Genomic DNA, 20216 nt, shown 5'->3' with positions numbered 1-20216 from the left:
GATTTTTGTGTGAACGAAAACAGAAATTTGATTTTCTCTTTGATTTTTCTCTTTTGAAGACTCGGAAGACTTGGACATGTTGTCGAGTGCATTTTCAAATTTGATGTTATATGATATTAAACAAAGGATTCCGAGTCTAAATGTTGCATCAACAGATTGTATAATGTATTTATTAAGATTGTATGTCTCCAAAAAGCTAAAATTAAGTCTTTCCTGTTGAGGACTGTGGAGCTTTATTCCATCTCTGTTTCTTCCGCTTGGGAAAACTCGTCTGTTTTTGCTTTTATCCTTCTTTTGCATTATTCAACTCGCCTCACATCTCTCTCTCCCTCTCTTTTTCTCTCATTCCCTCAGGCTAACTTGAAGAAGTTTATGGAATATGTTCAGCAAAGGAACATTGAGAAAGTGTCAAAGTTTCTGGAGAGAGGGCTTGACCCAAACTTCCACGACCCAGAGACCGGAGGTAAGTGACACCACCTTTACTCAAAAGTCCAGTTTAATTAACATCTTACAATATACATTACAACACTTCCTGTATCCTAGTTAAGCAAATGACTTGAAAAACATACAAAACTGTGTGGTGGTGTTTTTTTAAAGGTGAAAATACCAAAAGTGTTCCATGATGAGTAGGCTTAGTGTAAGGGGATAAAATATACAGTTTGTACGGTATAAAAACCATTACATCTATGGAGAGTCCCAGTAAACCTTGTAAATCCAGTAAAACGTGTGTATGCGCCTGAGCCTGCATATTGACTTTGCTCAGTACTATTAAATTGGTGCCATGACCCGATCTCTTAGTGTTTATCTCTTGGCTCTGGGTCAGCCAACAGCTGAATTTAAACTGGATAGTGGGTATCCATTTCAAGTGTATTTCAGTAATTCTTCAGTTAGGTTATCTTTTTGGTCCCCTTGAGTCTGAATCTGAATGCTGCTTTATTAGCGTTTAGCCCAAACCTAATTCATTAATAACTACTAGCTAACTTCTATTAACATTATTAAAACTACTCCAAATCTAAAAAAATAAAAAATAATAAAAATAAAAAAATAATTTAAAAAAGCATTAGCTTCACACATCAAATAAAAAATGCAATCCATTTAGGAAAATCAACTTGAAAGTTGATCAAGACCAAGATCAGATCTAATTCCAGACATTTTAAGTTCAAGTTGTTAGAAATGCCCTTAATTGAAGAATTACTGTACATGTATTCAGTCAACCCGGTCTCATCCCAAGACGTCATATAACTGACGTTTTGGGACGTCTTTTGACCATACGTCAATATTCGCCTTTTTAGGGCCCCCTTAAATGTCGGTAGATGAGGTTATGGGATCCTAACTCTACCCCAGACCTAAACCTAACCCTAAACCTAACCCGTCACCTAACTGACGTTAAAGGTAAAGCGTCAGTTGTATGACGGCCCGGGATCGCCAACTACCGACATTTAAGGGGGCCCTAAAAAGGCGGATATTGACGTATGGTCAAAAGACGTCCCAAGACGTCAGTTATATGACTTTTTGGGATGAGACTGTGTTAATTCAGTAATCATTTTCACTCAATCATTTGCCAAATTTAAAGAATTAAATGTCAGCTGGTTATCGTCATGGTCTCTTTGAAAACCTAAACATTGAGAAGTTAAATATTCTAATTTCAGTTTTCTATTAGAGTGAAAGAAATGTAAGGAAGGAAGGAAGGAAGAAAGGAAGAAAGAAAGAAAGAAAGAAAGAAAGAAAGAAAGAAAGAAAGAAAGAAAGAAAGAAAGAAAGAAAGAAAGAAAGAAAGAAAGAAAGAAAGAAAGAAAGAAAGATTGTTCTACTTGAATGAATATGGTTCCATCAAGTTTGACCTCTTCTAGTGCATGCTGGGGAAGATAAGATCACCTTCTATGCAAATGCCCTCATACTTATTCAGATTTATTCATGCGTTTGTTTGGAACTGTTTAGGATTGACCTCTGGCCACCTTGATGGACAGAAATGGAAGAGTTTGTGTTTGTATACACGCGTGTATTGTTACAGATAGAGCAGCCTTGACCTCCAGGTTGTGCAGCATTTCAAAATCGGTGTAAAGCTGTCTGGAGACAGAAGCTGAACAATTTCACCACGGTTCATCCTTGAACTTTGAAAGAAACGAAAAGACCGGAAGAGAAATCTGGTTGGCCCAATTTTTTTTATATTGGAACACAAAAAAAAAAGGCCATTAAGCTCCAAAAAGGACCATTTTAATATTGACAGTCAAAGAGCAGCATGAACACTCTTTGCAATGTTTCCTTAAGTATTTCATATGAGTCAAGTTACAAAAAAAAGCATATTTTTCTCCTTTAAAATGGAACACAAATGCACCGAAAGTCAACAGTTGCTTGTTTTTGGCAGAATGTCCGTTGACGATGGCGTCGCAGCTGGAAGGCTGTGCAGAGCTCATAAAGGTCCTAAAGAATGGAGGAGCTCACCTGGATTTCAGGACCAGAGATGGCATAACTGCCCTTCACAAAGCAGTCCGCACCAAGAACCACACAGCACTTATTGTGAGTAACACACACACACACACACACTCGTCCTGCCGACAGTAGGAGGGAACACAGGGTTCTCATACATACTTGAAAGGGAGATCAGAGGTGTATGTGTCTGTCCAGACATGAGTCATAGAGTGGCACAAAGATGAAAAGCTTTCATTGACACCAGGCTGTATAAAAGCTTGCTGTGTTGTATGATGATCAGAGCAGATCTATTGCTGGAGTACACAACTGATGTGTCATCTGAAGTACAACTGAAAGAGGCATATCAATGTTGTTTTTATATGTCAATGACATATTGATCACAACATTAAGAGGCAACCAGGGATGGTTGTCACAATAGGAAGTTATTGGAAGTTCAGACCTTACAAAAACCTTACACAAACTTTACACAAACTGTAAGGTTTCAATCACATCAGCAGTTTGTATATGTTGTATTCATAAACCTAATTCATAATCCCATTTTTTATTGTCACATTTTATAAATTCACAGTTATAATTACATAATTACAATAGGCTGTTGGCCTAAACAATGGTTTATTTTGCTTACATTCTTAATTTTAGCTGTTTCTGGAATCATTTAGTGCTTTATACTTAATTTAATTTAACAATAAATTATATATATGAAGAGTTCAGATGCAAAAGCCTCTAAATGCCATTTGAAATTTTCTTCTTTAATGATGATTTTTTATCAAACTTGTATATTTAAGTTCAGTAATTTCACTTAAATAACAATTAATAGGTAATCTTCATTGCCATTTAAGTGAAATCATTGAACTTAAATATACAAGCTTGATAAAAATGATCATTCTAGAAGAAAATTTCAAATGGCACTTAGAGGCTTTTGCATCTGAACTCTTCATATATATATATATATATATATATATATATATGAAGAGTTGAGATGCAAAAGCCAATAAATGCCATTTGAAATTTTCTTCTTTAATGATGATTTTTATCAAACTTGTATATTTAAGTTCAGTAATTTCACTTAAATAACAATTAATAGGTGATTATCATTGCCATTTAAGTGAAATTACTGAACTTAAATATACAAGTTTTATAAAAATCATCATTAAAGAAGAATATTTCAAATGGCATTTAGAGGCTTTTGCATCTGAACTCTTCATATATATACAAATTGTTGTGTTGACAACATATACATTATGTCTACAAATACAGAAATGGACTTAAATAAATTCACTGTAGTAAAACTTGTGACAACTAGCCCCGTTATGACATATCCCAACTGTTTAAATCAGTTTGCCAACCATCATCTTTTCATGTCAGACATGTACATGCTGTTAAGCTTGACGCTAAACCTCACCCTTTTCCACATTGTTGCTCATTCATTTTACTGTTTGAATGTATTCTTAATTCCGTTATTGAAAACTATTATGAAAAATGTTCGTTGACGACTTTTTTTCCATTACTAAGACAAGATGATGACGACGGGACGACATTCACGTCATTAAAGAGTAACTGACTATATCAACATGCAATATAATTGACGGAACAAGACAAGTCAAGTACGTTAAAGTAACACCAGGTAACTTTTGCTCTCGGGGGTCCCCCTACAGTTGGGAAACAGTATGGTCCTCTACTACTGTCGTAAACTCTGTCATCCTACATGCACGTGCATTTGTTGACAACCATGACAGCCCTGAACACTGTAGGAGGAGGTCACATGCAGGTGTTCTGCTTGCGTCGCTACCATAAATGAATCTGCAAATTTTACAAATCGATTTGCATTTTAGCTTGAGGCAAGAAAAATAAACAAATATCACAGACATGTTAGGTATCCTAAAATATGATTTTGTACATCTTATATATTTACTTGCAAGAATGTAGCCCCTACCAAACTTGTACACACCATTTAGACGATAGCTAACCATCAAAAACTAGAATATCGTTTACTAGCTACCAGATTGATAATTCGCTACTCTACTATCATTACTTGATTCATGAAGATAAACGGAGGATAAGATAGCTTCCGTGCAGACAAAAAAAAACAAAAAAAACAAAACAAAGAGATATACTTACTAGTCCAAGTCCACATCAGTCAAGCACCCCTCCTCCTCATTCAGCTCACGCCAGCGAGAAACGCTGACCCAATGTTGATCCTCGTTCTGCCTTTAACGCAATCACTTTCTCTTTTTCTCTTTTTGCTTTGCTCCGATAAAACCTTTGCTTTCTTGTTTTTCTGTGCTGCTTCGGCCATAACTATAACATTTGGCTCGCACGTCCGATTTTAAGGAAGTGGGGGTGGTGGAGGAAGTGATGTATATGCTGTAAAGCATTCGGATTTTGTAGTTCTCTTTGTTCGCCGGTTACTACCCGAAACCCAAAGATTAAAATTACGATTAAAAACGCTACAGACCCCGTCAGGCTATGGCAGACGTGTCATTCAACCTTTTGTAAGTCGATGTACCATCACAAGAGACTTGGAAATATATTATGAAGGTTGAAAAGTTACCTGCTGTTACTTTAAAAAATAAAAACTTAACCAAAATCAATCTTTATTTTTGTCTAGAAAAAAAGTGGAGACAAAATATTGCAGACAGTATTTTAATAAGCCTCCATGAGCCTTTCATGTTTATGGTCGCCAGATGTGGTCAAAAGTTTAAATTGCCCAATCAGAGTTGCCCGGTGTTTTACTTAATCTTCGCACTCTGGCAACCATGCGCACCCGCTTTCTCTACACTGTGGAAAAAGTGCTGACAAACATGTAAGCTGGATTTTAACAAGCTGCATTGCGATATTCTTCTTAAACGAAAAGGTAATAGAGCCAGTTTGTTGCTACTAAATCTGTAAGCGAACCTTTTGATCAAGTGAACTGCAATAAATATTAATCTAATAAACACAATTTGGAATTACAATAGAAATTTCACTACTTTTGAGAGAGTGTTAATTTATATATATTTATTATAAAAACTATAAAACTATAAAAAAAATCAGAAAACTAGATGAGGTCAAATAAACCTTGATTTGTGCTTATGTGAAAGTGCAGGAATTCTGATGAAATGTGAAAACTATTTGCAACTATTTGAATGAGTCTTGGAAGACTTATCACAGTTAATAAATTGGCTTGGCTTTTAAGTCCTCGGTTATGAGGGACTGTGGTGCAGTCCTGTCTCAGCCTCAGATAGCCTGCAGTCCGTTCACTGAACGCCTAATGCATACTGCATCACAGAACTTGTAAGAGCTAGCAGTAAATCTGCAAGGATAAGCGGCAAAGTGCACCAGACTTTGCTGATATTCGACAGTCTTATTCGACTGGCGAGGTTGTAGGTTTGAATCCCACAAGGGTTTGCCCTTGAGCAAGGTACTTAAAGGTGCCATATGTAATAATTGAGGTAAAAATATCCAAAAAATGAGCTACAAGCATCAAAAGAATGAGAAGAAATAAGTGCAATGATGTAATTAAAAAACTGACAAGTTATAGTGCTGCCGAGATATAAACCTAAATTAGCATGCTAAATTACTAGCCCCGGCCCGGCATGTGTCGTAATACCAGTTCCGGCCATGGGAGGTGGTATGCGGGCGGGCAACGTTACCACCAGCCAAACTGCAATAGACGAGTGAGTCGCGCTCGCGCCGGCTTGTGTGTACTTGAACCTGATGTCAGTCGTGTGGAAATACAGCCCACTACTACATTTCAGTTCAGGGAAGAGTTCAAAAAAATTATTGGTCGACATTATCCATGAGGAATACATTTTGGTAAGTTGTAGCATTCTGTATCTTTCAACAGTGTTCGTGTTCTTTCCATTAGCCAGTAGAGATGATCGGTTCACGTGTGCAAGGGATCTGTCGTCTAACATTTACAAGCGCCAAAACGGTATTTATTCTTTGAATTGCGTAAAAAATTTGACAGAATCTGAGAGCTTAACTAACCTGCTTGCTAAGTGTTAATTGCGTGTGTCTCACGATGAATTCGTGAGAGTTGGCAGCTCTGAATGGCGCTAGGTTGATCAACATCAACGAATGCTGTCTGTCAAATTAATTCAAACTAACAATAAAAGTGTAATATGAACAAAACGAATACCGTAAACTTAAAATAATAGCCCGAAGGCTTTTATTTTCCCATATCGTCGAAATGCACCAGCTTGTTTTTGAGACAGGCGTCTATGAGACGGTCTTCATCATTTAGTGTTGAGATGTTGTTCATTGAGTCTCTGATCTCTAAAAATCTCCAAATGCTCCACGTGAAACTGCGGTCTTCCGACCTTTTACTATCGTGTCAATTGATTTGAATAATATGCGGAGAAAGAGAGCAAAACGGAGCTCGCTTGTGTTGTTTGAAGACGTGAGTGCGCGCGGCCGCGGCACAACACATTTTCTGGAGGTATACTGCCCCCATCTGTTATGGAATATGGAATATTTTTTGATTTTTAGTTCCAGATGGCACCTTTAAAGATATGCTGTATGTGAATTTTATTTATTTTTTTATTTTTTTTATGGAATAGAATGCAGAAAATGGTCCAAATACTTGACAGATATCACTGAAATTGTCTCAGAGACCACCTGAGGTGCTGTGAAAAGTAAAAAGAAATTTGACTGTGGAGGGCTGTTGCTAGACAGGGACAAAACTTTGAAGCAGTTCTGTCTGTCAATTTTGTCTGAATATGTTCGCCAATATCGGTTTGCTGACTTGTTTTTTAAGGACATGATTTTGGAGAAATAAGGCAGGGAAATGAAAGTCAGTCATAAATGAGAGAAATGAGCATCATTTGTGTGTGCAGACGCTGCTGGACTTGGGAGCCTCTCCGGATTACAAGGACAGTCGTGGCCTGACTCCTCTGTATCACAGCTCTATGGTGGGGGGCGACCCGTACTGCTGCGAGCTCCTGCTGCATGATCACGCTCAGGTGGGCTGCATGGATGAGAACGGCTGGCAGGAGATTCACCAGGTAACACGCTTCTTGTACCGTTTATAATTCAAAACTCCTTTCAAAGTTAATGTCTAAGCTGCAACAATGTGTCATTCGGAAATTGTCATGGAAATGACATCACAAACACATTCATCATCCACATTGTTCAAATGTTTGGGGACATGATGATTTATTTATTTGGAAAGAATTTAAAACTTATTCAAAAAGAATGCATTAAATTGACCGAAAGAGACAGTAAAGATAATTTAATGTACTGTGACAAAATATTTCTATTTTAAATAAATGCTGCTCTTTTGAACTTTGTTCATACTGAAAAAGTAACATTAAACTGCTCAAATATTAAACTGTTTTAAACTTTCTTGAGGACCAAATCAGTCTAACTGGGAAAGGCAGGCAGAAAATTAGGATATTAAAATAGAAATTGTAATAATATCTCACAATATTATCATATTTACTGAATTTATTTTATATATACTGTATATATATATACAAGCCCAAACTTTTGACCAATCGTGTAAATACATGTTCAGTATTCATCTGCTTGTTTGTATTGATGAATAACAGAGGCTACGTTCTCACGCTGTACACTTTTTAAACTGACAGCCATATTTTACAGGTGTGAGTCTCGAAATGCCCTGTCCAAACAGCAACTTAGAGTATCGGTTTGAATAGTGTCTGTATGACCATGCAATGGGAGTCAAGTGACAGTGACAAAAGTAATATCAAAGATGCCTACATCCATAAAGCTAAATGTCCAATCTAGCCGCAAGTTCACCCATCAAATAAATTAACCGACAACAGCGTTTACATCTGGGTCGAGAGCGAATAGTAGCCGTATCTAAAACCCACCTATTCTGCTGCTGTTTGAATGTGGCCAGACAGAACTATTTACATACAAAGTCTTAAAAGCATTCTGAATCTTCTCAGGGTCAGAGAAAAGATGGAAAATGAAAAGCTAAATTACAGCTGTTTTTGGACAAATCATGTTGACGGACATTTCAAATGGACTTCAAGAGGAAAAAAAATACAATAAATAGAGCACACACACAGGTCACCCTACCCCAGCTGACCCTGTGAATTACTGCAGGGTTATACAGTAGGAGATTGTGTTCCAGAGGCTTTTTCTCCATCCCTATTCATGTACTGGAGGCTGGCCAGGCGCACACACTCACTTCTAAACTATTTCTCTCAGCTAGCAGCCCCTGGTGCATGACATTTGCATTCATGACATCTGACCTTTTCCGAAGCTTGAAAAGGGTGAGAGAGAGAATATCAGCAAGGGCCATATATCCATCCTTGTTTAACCTCCAAACAGGATCTAAAATGAATACTTGCCAAGTGCCAAACGTGAATGAAAATTTACTTTGGCAAGTAAATAAGACTTAAAGGGTTAGTTCACCCAAAAATGAAAATTCTGTCAGTATTTACTCACCCTCATGTTGTTCCAAACCTCTATGTGTTTATTTGTTCTGCTGAACACAAAGGAAGATATTTGGAAGAATGTTTTAATCAAACAGATCTCAATCCTCATTGACTACCATAGTACTGTATAGTATTTTTTCCTACTATGGTAGTCAATGGGGACTGAGATCTGTTTGATTACAACATTCTTCCAAATATATTCCTTTGTTTTCAGCAGAACAAATAAACTCATAGAGGTTTGGAACAACTTGAGGGCGAGTAAATACTGACAGAATTTTCATTTTTGGGTGAACTAACCCTTTAATTGCTCACCGGTTAGTTAGCGGCTTTATTAGAACTATACCACTTTACTTATACTAATTTCATGCATATAAATACATATATTGGTTTTAGTGCTGATAATAGTTATTATAAGAGTAATATCTATTCTACAATAATGGTATGTATATTATTATCATTAATGATGTTAGTACAAAAAAAAAGTTATACAGCCCCAATCTATAAATTATTAGTATTAGTAGTAGTATTTTATCAACATCAGTAGGCCCGTATTAATGCATTTAGCAATAAAGCTTCCAAATTGAACCGCCAGTTCAATGAGTGTCCGCTTTCTGCCTTGTCCCACGTCTTCCATTTCTCTGGCTTTTCTTTTCCTTTTAAAACAAATTATTTTACAACAAACATGTTGTTTTGCTATGTTGTAAACAATTATATTTCTTTCAGGATATGCAAATCTAAAATTTCTTTTGGCCCTGTTTAGAGAGGAAAGATGAGAGCTTGCGGTCTCTTTTCTGTTTATGAAAAACAATCATTTTACAGCTGCAGCTGAGAGCATCATGTCTGGAAACGGGTGAATGGAGGCATAGATGCCCTGAGGGTGGACAGAGCTGCTGGGTCATATATATATATATATATATATATATATATATATATATATATATATATATATATATACACACACTCAGCTGTACCATTGCTGCCGCTGTGTGTTTACAGTGTTTAACCCGAGGCTCATTCCCCAAATTAGATCAGGCCTAAAAATGTGACGGACATGTTGTTAAACTATGCTAGCTACACTTCAAGCTGCAAACACACACTGCCCTCGGGAGTCTTGCCTTAAGTGTGCAGAAAGAGAGCAATAGTTGAGAGGCCTGATTTGTGGGTATGGGGAGGTGGGCACTTTTCTTATGGTAATATTTATTTTTCCACCACTCTCCCTTCTTTTTAATGTTCTCATCCATCTGTCTGACCTACAATTGTCATTTTCAAAGACAACCTATGGCAACCCATGCAAATGCCAAGTGAGTGTGTGTCTCGATGAAGCTGCTCTTCACACAACTCTATAGTTTATATTTTAGTCAAATCTATCTGTGTTTGAGTGTGTGTGTGTGTGTGTGTGTGTGTGTGTGTGTGTGTGTGTGTGTGTGTGTGTGTGTGTGTGTTTAAATGGACGTGTATATTCTACATCAGAATATATGAATGAATGGATAAATGTGAATCCAGACACATTCATTCCTGTCTCTTTCTGTCTGCCATTGTGCATGTTCAATTATTCTGTAGTTAACCGTCTATACAAACATACTGTGGAGCTAAAGCTAACATTAGCTCTGTTCAAAAACCTTGTAGGCTACACCATAGACATATAAAATACATAGAGGACTCATTGGCCACTTTGGACCGTTGCTGCGATACGTCAACGAGTCTGCCACATCAAATACAAGTAAATGGGGAGCTGCAGCTTTTCTGGACAAAAAAAAAAGCACAATAAGATTTATGATTCTCAACCGATTTCAATTGTTTATGATCTGAGTGGAGTACGAAAAATGTTCTGTCTCCAATTACTCAGGATCTCACTAGTTAGCAAATTTTTCATTGTCATAAGGAATTGTGAAAACTCGCGCTTGTCTAGAATAGATTTGGTTTATTTTTCTTGGTTAATTGTGGAAATGTCCCTAATGCAATATAATTTAATGGGCATGAAATGTGCACATTGTTTTTAATTGTGGAAATGGCCTTTTCTGTCTTCAATGCCATCATTTTAGCCTTTTCTATTGTGTCCTTTAGCTTTTTCTGTTGGATCACGTCATAGGATTTGTCACAGGACAATTTCAAATGAATGTGAAGATAATTTGCATTTAAACCAAAGAAAATAAATGCATTTATTTCCATTTAAATGAATGAAAACAGATAGAAAAGGATTGGCCTTAAAATATTCCTTATACTGTGGCTCTCTCTAGTAGGCAATATTAATATCACAGAGTGGACCCCTGATTATAAGATCATCCTTAATGGATCCATTAAACATTTAAGTTACAGCTATAAAACATTTATACTACAACTACAGTACAGTATAAATTGAATGAAATTTAAGTGTAATATGAGGTCACGTGTAATAGTTCAATATACAGTTACTTGTGTTCTATAGCATATTGATATTATTAATAATAGCCTAAAATAGAATTGAGTAAAAATAAAAACTGTGCTAAATTGTCTCTTTCATGTGCGATGGGACCTTTTTTTTTTAATCACTTGGTTTCTGTCTGTCCAGCAACATATTTCCAGGGTTACCACAGGGCATTAAAAATTCTTAAAAGATTGAAATTTGAATCTCCTGATTTTATAGCCATTATTGCGCGCTACACAAGAGATCAGTCTGGCAGGGTAAGTCGCTTGGGAGAAGAGAGTGTGCAAATTCAAGTAAAAAGGGGAAGTGCAACAACTAATGACATATAGTCAAGTGCCGAGTGCAATTTACTCTTTTTAAACCGAATTATTTCAATTTTAGAATTCATTTTTAGAATACTTTTCCATCAATCGGTTACAACACTGCGCGCTTGCTGCAACAAAGTGGCATGAACACTCGGATAAAATCAACTGCTACATGGATGAGAAGCATGATGGGACGAGTGGATGAGAATCCACATTCACTCTCTAGAAGTAGAAATGCAGTTACTCCTGTAATCCCCATAGCAGGCTGTGTTACTTTTTGTTTCTTGAACAGCTAGTCAATGAGTTGACATGTCATTTGATCAGTCACATTACATCCAGTTGTGTTAGATTTTAACATTTACTTAACAATATTACATGTTACATTATGTCATTATGTAAATTTTTAGGAGTACGGTTTTAGTTGATTACATATAGCCTAATACAAATACATGATACAATATATTTTGAGAATGGGTTTGTTCTTTATGTGAGTACGGCATTAATTTTCATTTCTTTAGAACTTAAAACTGTCTTAAACGTAAATCAAAATTCGATTTTTATTATTATTATGATTTTGGAATGTACAGCAACCTTGATTTCTTGCTTAGCAGCAATGGATAGCCATATGGGCATCTGGACACCATGTCCAGAAGGTAACGATAAAGTGCCGTATAAATGTTTTCAAACCGCAGGCGAAAGACCCTACTCCAGTTGCGTGGCCAAGGATGAGCAGCAGTGAATGTTAATTGGCCCCTGTGCCGGTACTGGATCTCACAGCTGGGGGCCCCTGGGTGTCTCGTGCATGTCCAGTCACTAATCCCGCCCTGCTCTATCTCTCTTTTCCGCTCTTTCTCAGGCAGACAGCTTTTAAGCAGTTTTTCTACATCCCACACTCCATTAGTATGCAGAGAGGACACGTTTTGAATTATGGTGGAAAGAAAAGTGACATTGATAGCACCAAACAAAGGGAAACAGTTCTGCTCTTTCTCATTTCATAAACCGAGAACATCAGGATGTGAGAGTGTGTGTGTGCGCTTGAAAGAGAGAGGCAGCAGCTATTCGTTTTATATGATTTTAGTTCTGTATGCAGGCTACAAATTGAAACAAAACAGAAACGAGCACTCAATAAAAAGTTTTTTTTGTGTGTATGTTTTGCCAGGCTTGCCGTCACGGACATGTGCAGCACCTTGAACATCTGCTGTTTTATGGAGCGGACATGAGCGCTCAGAACGCTTCTGGAAACACTGCCCTGCACGTGTGTGCTCTCTATAACCAGGTAACTCATTCAATCATACAGTACGTTGTACGCATTCCCTTAGCAACCAGTCATCACACACATACACACACACACACATTCTTCAAGCTCAGATTTCTGTACCCACAAGGACACACTAAATCATTCTGCCTGAAATATCTGCACCCTTTTCAACCAGGTAAAACATGAGCATGCAGACATTTGTACACATATGTGGCTTTAGCAGGTTTTATAATGCATAATGTGTTATCATTTATGTCAGTCAGAGTTTATGAGCATATAACAGCAAGGTCACAGATTGTTTGTGTGTGTGTGTGCATGTGTGCTGGGCTCATGCATTTTAATTCAGCTCTTATTAAGTATTAATGGACGCTCCCAAAACACACATGCACCCACACAAACACAAAGAGCGTCCTTTAGGAACGACTGAAACACCAGAACTCACATGTGCTGTGTTCTTTATCTTTTCACCTCTCTCTCTCTCTCTCTAGCAGATATATATTAGTTATACATACTGGTAGGCTGAACTTTAATTTTCTCTCTAAATTGATATGCAATGCTATAAGTATAAAACATCCTATATATATATATATATATAAATAAATAAATATATACACATTCTATATATATATATATATATATATATATATATATATATATATATATATATACACTACATTTTAAAATTTTGGGGTTGATAAGATGTTTTAAACATGTTTTAACATGTTTAAACATGTTTTGAACATTGGTTATGCTCACCCAGGCTGCATTTATTTAATCAAAAAATACAGTAAAAACAGTAATATATGATTAAAAAATATTGTAAAATATGATTACAACTGAAAATGTTTTCTATTTGAATATTTCTTATAGGAACACACCACTGTTTTTTATTCATTTATATATATATATATATATATATATATATATATATATATTTTTTTTTTTTTTTATTATTATTATTTAAATAGGGGTTATTCAATGTCTCCCCTACATTTAATAGGTGGCCAAACACATTTTTGTCTCAGTGCATGTATTGTGTTAGTTTGGCAGCGCCACGCCGCTAGCTTAGCTTAGCATAATGAATGGAATCATTTGTTGCTGGATAGCGTTTCGTGAGTAAAAGTGATAAAAAAAAGCATCAACTAATTACTTCTTGTGGCCTGTATATTCACAACGAGTACAAATAGCAATGCAGATTAAGACTAGGTGATTTCCTAGGCAGACATTGATATCTCTGCGCCCAAGTAGCAGTGCTTCACCTGTGCTTCACCCCAATATACTGTAGTCCCACGCAGGCCACAGGAAGTAATAATTAGTTGTTGTTGTTTTTTTTTTTTCTATAATTATTATTAGTTATTAGTTAACTAAGTAATAATTAGTTTTTTTTTTTCTAAAAGAAATATTATCTTCAGTATCTTGCAACAAAGGATTCCATTCATCATGCTAAGCTAAGACAATGCATGTACTGAGATTAAAATACATTTGCCCATCTATCTAAATGTAGGGGAGCCGTTGAATAACCCCTATTTCAAAAACAGTGACGTGTTCCTTTAAAATGTAATTTATCCTTGTGATGGTAAAGCTGAATTTTTAGCATCATTACTCTTCAGTGTCTTCGGTCTTCAGTGTCATGTGATCCTTCTGAAATCATTTTAATATGCTGATTTGCTGCTATAGTTACAGTGACAAATCTAAATCATATTTTTGTGTGTGTGTGAGTGTGGTTTTGCAGATGTGAATGTAAATGTTTGTGTGTGTTTTTCTATCCCGGAGAGGGGACTCATGCCACCGTGGGGACCTAAATTGAAGTTCTCCTGAGGAAACAAGCATATAAATCATACAGAGTTTTTTTGAAAATGTAAAAAGGTGTTCTGTGATGGGTAGATTTAGAGGTAGGGTGAGTGCAAGGGGACAGAAAATACAGTTTGTACAGTATAAAAACAATTACGTCTGTGTAGAGTCCCCACAAAGATAGAAAACCAAGTGTGTGTGTGTGTATGCGAGACCGTGCATGTGTGTGTTTGTGTGTGTGATTTACTAATCTTACAGCAGTGGTTTCTGTTTATCTTCATTCAGCTCATTATAATGAGATTAAACTACAGCTGACCTGCACTAATGTAGCATCCAGTCTGGAAGAAGTCAGTTACAAACAGATCAATAACATCAAAACAACACAAACATGAAGAAAAGAGGACACCACACAATGACCTCTAAACTTCTGAAACAAAAATAGCACAGTATTAAATAAAGATCATAGTTCTACTGTTGATGTCTAATGATATTGTGTAATTTTTTTTTGGATGGGTAAATTTTTATCTCAAGTGTCACAAACAAAACCTTGCATGCACCACACCAGGCATCTCACATCTCTGACAGCACAGATGTGTTAGAGCCGTGTGACAGACACACTTCAACAGAAAACAGAGCTGCTGAGACAGCAAGGAAAAGTGACATGAAATAAATATAGCAAAGGACTTTGGGGGGTTGTGTATGTACCATACTTCAAGGATTCATTTGCTGGAAAATGTCCTTAAATGTTAGCTGTCGGTCATTAACCACGTGGGCATCTGGACAAATGCTGCTTAAAGGTTCTTTTATAGACATTCTGTAATATCACCATATCATTTTTGTTTAGTTTATTTAGTAAGTTGGAAGTCTCCTTTCATATTTCTTGGCAAATTTGTGCACAAATTTGCTGTACAGTATGATTAAAAAAGAGACTAAAATGCCTTAAAAATCTAAAAGCTGTGTTTTGTCAAGTCCTTTTTTATAGTTTATTGTATGTATGTTCTATAGTTATATATGGAATAAGCCTAATTCAAAAGCAAGATAAGTCCAAGTAGAGTTTCCACTTGTGCTTTCCGTCACCACAGACGACACATCCCGTGTGGTCATTGCCTTTGTAGCCTTGGTCTGCTCAATCCTGGTTTCTCTCCTACTTGGCTCTTCATCCCTCAATTGCTCTCAAGTTCATAGCTCATAGATGCTTTCTTGCCTTTTGAGAAATGCCAAGAGGCTGACAAACAGATTTTCAGGTGCTACAGCATTTGTTTTGTCCGCAGTATAAACAAGTCATTCTTTCTTAAGTGACTCGGGAAGTTTACTTTCGATCGAATTTGTTACCAATGGATTTTTGATAGCACTTGTTTCTCCAAGGTCATTCAAGTCTTGAGGTGCTTTCTCCATCTTCTATGTTCTAGAGAATCGCTGCGGTAATCAAACATAGCTATTGAGATAGTTGAGGAGTTACAAAAAATGCCAGCTGTTAAAGTTGATCAATCATGGGAAAATAGTGGAATTAGTTCAAGCGGTGCATCTACAGTGTTGTATGAAATTAGGTGAATGTCCCTGAACTTTTTTCACCTCCCTGGAACCAGTCGGTTCACCCTTTCCCATCGAGTGCTTTCCAGTCTTTTCTCCACCTATAAAAATCATGTTTATTCCCAGTGAATTTTTGAAGAGCTTTTTGTTTCAATTTGGTGGTTGCAACAGGATAGCTTGATGTCACTGCTATTCGTGATGAGCTCTCAGCCTCTTCCTTTATCCTTCCCTCTATAAAGTCAGCCTTTCTGGAAACCAACTTGGGTATGGAAAGTTCAAGCATCTTGAGATGTTCCTGGATGTTCTCCTGATCTTCTGGTGGGATCCATCGTTTCCACTGACTATGCACCTCCTTTGCAGTTTTTACCGATCCCTGTAGGAGGTTAAGCATAAAGACATAGCCCTCTTGATTCCCACTGGGCACTTAGCACTTAATGTGGTCCCACTCAACATCTGCTGCCTTAAGTGCTATGGACAATTCAGCATCTCCAAAGTTAGACCAAAGAGCCTTCTGAATGAGATCTTTGACCTCTTGTAGTTTCAACTCACACTCATTTGTAGTTTTTTCTAGGTCAGCTATTTGCTGTCCAGTTAACACACATTCCTCTTCTGTGTCCAGCTCCTCCTCCCAGTCTGCAATGAATCCAGCCTCCATATTGTCATTTGCTTCCATGACTCTTTCAGCTTCCCTTTTGAGTTTATTGAAACATATTTTTGCAGTTCTTCTCTACTTTAAGTTGCTCAACTGATTTCCCAATATCAGAATATAATATTTCAATATTTGAAATATTTCATATTTCAACTTCAGTCACAGATCTATCCTGAGCTGACAAGATATTTTGCGTTTTTCCACGATCCAGGCTAAAGATTTCCGATCTTCCACCTTTATAGAGCCCCTTTCACACGGCGCGTTGATCCCGGGAAATTGCCAGAACGCCTTCTGTTTGAACGCAAACACGACCCGGGATTGATACCGGCATCGATGCCGGGTTGGGAAATTTAGTGATATTAGACCACATAATCCTTATCGCAAGTCATTTCTTTCAAGTTCACAAGTCGTAGAAAAGAGTCTACAAACAACTATCAACTGATTTATCTGTTATCATTTCACCATGCTCGTTAACCTGAATACAAATCATTTTAATTAACCATTCCCACTCAGCTTTCTTTCACTCGTGTTTGCACTTAAACATCAAAATCACAAATTCAATCAACTAATATTTAACACGGAAGTGACAAACCAAACCAACTATCCACTACAGCTAATTTTAACAGCAGGAGTGATCTCCGGTAAAATGTTCGTCACATTCCTCAAAAGTTCAGCATCTTATACACTCTGTAGACATCTCAGACCTGCACAGTCTTACCGCCAATCGCTCCTCTACATTTTCTTTAACAGTCTTGTTCTTCCACAGTATTTGTTTGTACAATACATGCTCTATCCCAGAAACTGATGATGACGTTGCCATGCGTCCTTTTTTAAACGTTCCTTGTAGTCCTTCAGCATCTGGTTCCGTTGATCTCTCCCTAGTTTGACTTAACACTGTGGATGTTAAGCTCAGGTTTAGTGGAGATGTTAGAGTGTATCGATTCCCTAAAAGAGACTCTGAGAGAGGATGTATCAACCTGAGGAGAGAGGCATTACTAGATAAATGAGGAAAAATCTACAAGGGCGATGATGGAAGAGACAGAGAGAGTGTGAAATAGTGCCAAAACGATGAGGAGAGCAAGTGGAGGTGAAAGAGAAAGAAGATGACCACTTGACGTGGAAAAGAAGGGTAAATTCATAGCCACAGTAAGATGTCTGTGTGTGGGAAGTCAGGTTTGCTCTCTTTGTGGGGACCAAATGTCTTTGTGCAGAATATAAAAACTGAAGAACTTATAACCTGCGTCATGGTTTCCTCATCAAATGTTGCATTAATCATGTAAAAAAAAAAAAACCTGCATAAGTATAGGGTTAAAGTTTGGTTATAATAGTTTCTTTAGGATAGTCAATCTATAGTAGGTAAAATCTAGTAGGATAGTAATGGTAATCTTTAGGCCTAAATCAAAAATGTATTTGTTTAAGCAAACTAATAACCTTAATGTGATGCAGTTGTCAGTCAATCATAAATGTCTAAAAAAAATTATAACATAGTGTATCATTAATTATTTGAATCAAATGATAAAATTTGGTCTTATTTAATTAATAATTAACATTTATTCAGTTACAATTGTGAAAATATTTAAAATATGGCTAGCTGTGGAACAAGCAATATTTAGTTTATCATCATGCTTAAATGATATGATAAATATATAAACCTTATTATTGCATTTAAACCACATTCAGTTATTTAGTACAGAAATCGTATGTTTCTTACTCATTTTATTTGTGTATGACTGACAAATATACATTACATTAAGTTTATAAGTTTGTATGTGTTAAAACATATAATTCAAAAGGATTGGAAATTGGAAAATGTATATTTTAATATTTGATCAAATACAAAATATGATGCTAGGTTGTGAGTGGTTGCCAAGGTGTTGCTATGTGACTATCAGACTTATAATACTTATTACTGCTATTAACTTATTACATTTTGTCTGAATTATGTTTTTTTTTTTTTTTACCATTCATTTGAATGGTTTATCACTTTAATGAACAGTATGCTGGTGTATTATTGTGGAAACTACTTTCAGATGTACCTGAGTTTAGTCTAATAGCGATGGCCATTATAGTCTCATTATAGTGTTCTTGTGAAGTTTCGCCACTAGAGGTCACATGTTGCTCTGTTGTCCAGCAAAACAGACGACCATAGTCGAGTTCATTCATACTGCTATTTCTCCAGACTGCTGTAGCTCATGGCTTTTGATTTATTGTCTCGCATTAGTGTAAATAACGTATTATTTTTCAGTTCTGAAAGTTTGTGTCCTTTAAATGGATCAATAGTGCAGATGAGCGTATCAGAGATAGAGAGCAAAAGACAGAAAGAAAGAGGGAAAAACATCTCTGTGGTGTGGAAGCTCAATCATCGTTCTGTTAATTCACTCTGCAGTCGAAATTACATATTGATTTTTGCACAGAGCTGTAGCATTAAACACATGCAGCGCTCCACTCTGTCTCCTGTATGACAGGCTGTGTTCCAAATAGCATAACATCATACTACTAACATACTGTTATGTTTGCAGTATGTTTTGTATATAATGCACGGAACCAGATTATGTATCCCACATTGCAAAATAATTAACTTGTCCTTGCATGCAGTTTGTTTCTTCACTCATTTGATGCTGGGACTGAAATACTGTATGTTGAGACCACTGGATTGAATGATTGAATTGTGGTTTGCTATTGCAACGCATTCTCACCCCAAGGCGTCACCTTTGACCATGCTTCAATATTTGACGTTTTAGGCGCCCTTTAGCGTCACTTATATGACGCGATCCTACGGCGTCATCTAACTGACGCTAAAGGAAAGCGTCAGTTAGGACGCGGTTAGGTTTAGGTGTGGGGTGGGGGTAGGGTGCACGCGATCCTAGGGCGTCATCTAACTGACGCTAAAGGGCGCCTAAAGCGTCAGATATTGAAGCATGTCCAAATGCTTCCCAAGGCGTCAGTTAGGTGACGCCTTGGGGGTGAGAATGGGCTGGCTATTGCTGTGATCTCATGTGAGTGACAGATTACCCCGCCATCATGCCAGTTAACACGTCGTCAGAGAAGAGATGTTGTTGCAATGTCTCACTCTAAATTGAGGATAATACTGTAAATATAAAACATGCTATATATACACTACTGTTCAAAAGTTTTGAGCCGGTAAGATTGTTTAATGTTTTTGAACAGTGGTTATACTCACCACTGCCTTTATTTGACCAAAAATACAGAAAAAAACAGTGATATTGTGTTATTACAATTTCAAAAAAAAAAAAACTATTTTCTATTTAAACTTATGTTAAAATGTCTGTCTTTACCGGAAATGCTAAATGCTAAAAACACTTAGTTCTTTCAAAAATATATGTGCTCATTAATGTATATTTACTTCGTTCAAGTGATAAAGTATTCACATGTGTGTATAATATGCCATTGGAAATACATACGGGTAAGAGGTTCTAATGTCGGTCGCCATGTTGCCCCT

At 36.7% G+C, this 20216-nt stretch overlaps 1 protein-coding gene across 7 annotated transcripts in view; it reads left to right on the top strand.

Annotated features, from left to right (window-relative positions):
• The window catches only part of shank3a (SH3 and multiple ankyrin repeat domains 3a), a 325227-nt gene that overhangs the window by 179390 nt on the left and 125621 nt on the right, over positions 1 to 20216 (top strand). For all 7 annotated transcript variants that reach the window (XR_016169917.1, XR_016169918.1, XM_089135496.1 and 4 more), the window contains 4 exons: positions 355 to 463; positions 2366 to 2517; positions 7248 to 7415; positions 12688 to 12804. Coding sequence is in view for 5 of the 7 variants with exons in the window: in XM_089135496.1 (XP_088991622.1) it covers positions 355 to 463; positions 2366 to 2517; positions 7248 to 7415; positions 12688 to 12804 (546 nt within the window). In the remaining 2 variants the exon portion in view is untranslated. The remainder of the gene's footprint in view (positions 1 to 354; positions 464 to 2365; positions 2518 to 7247; positions 7416 to 12687; positions 12805 to 20216) is intronic.

Source organism: Pimephales promelas, chromosome 10 (assembly GCF_988280905.1).
Source record: "Pimephales promelas chromosome 10, fPimPro1.hap1.1, whole genome shotgun sequence".
Taxonomy (NCBI): domain Eukaryota; kingdom Metazoa; phylum Chordata; class Actinopteri; order Cypriniformes; family Leuciscidae; genus Pimephales; species Pimephales promelas.
This window is presented reverse-complemented; position numbering and strand designations above follow the sequence as displayed.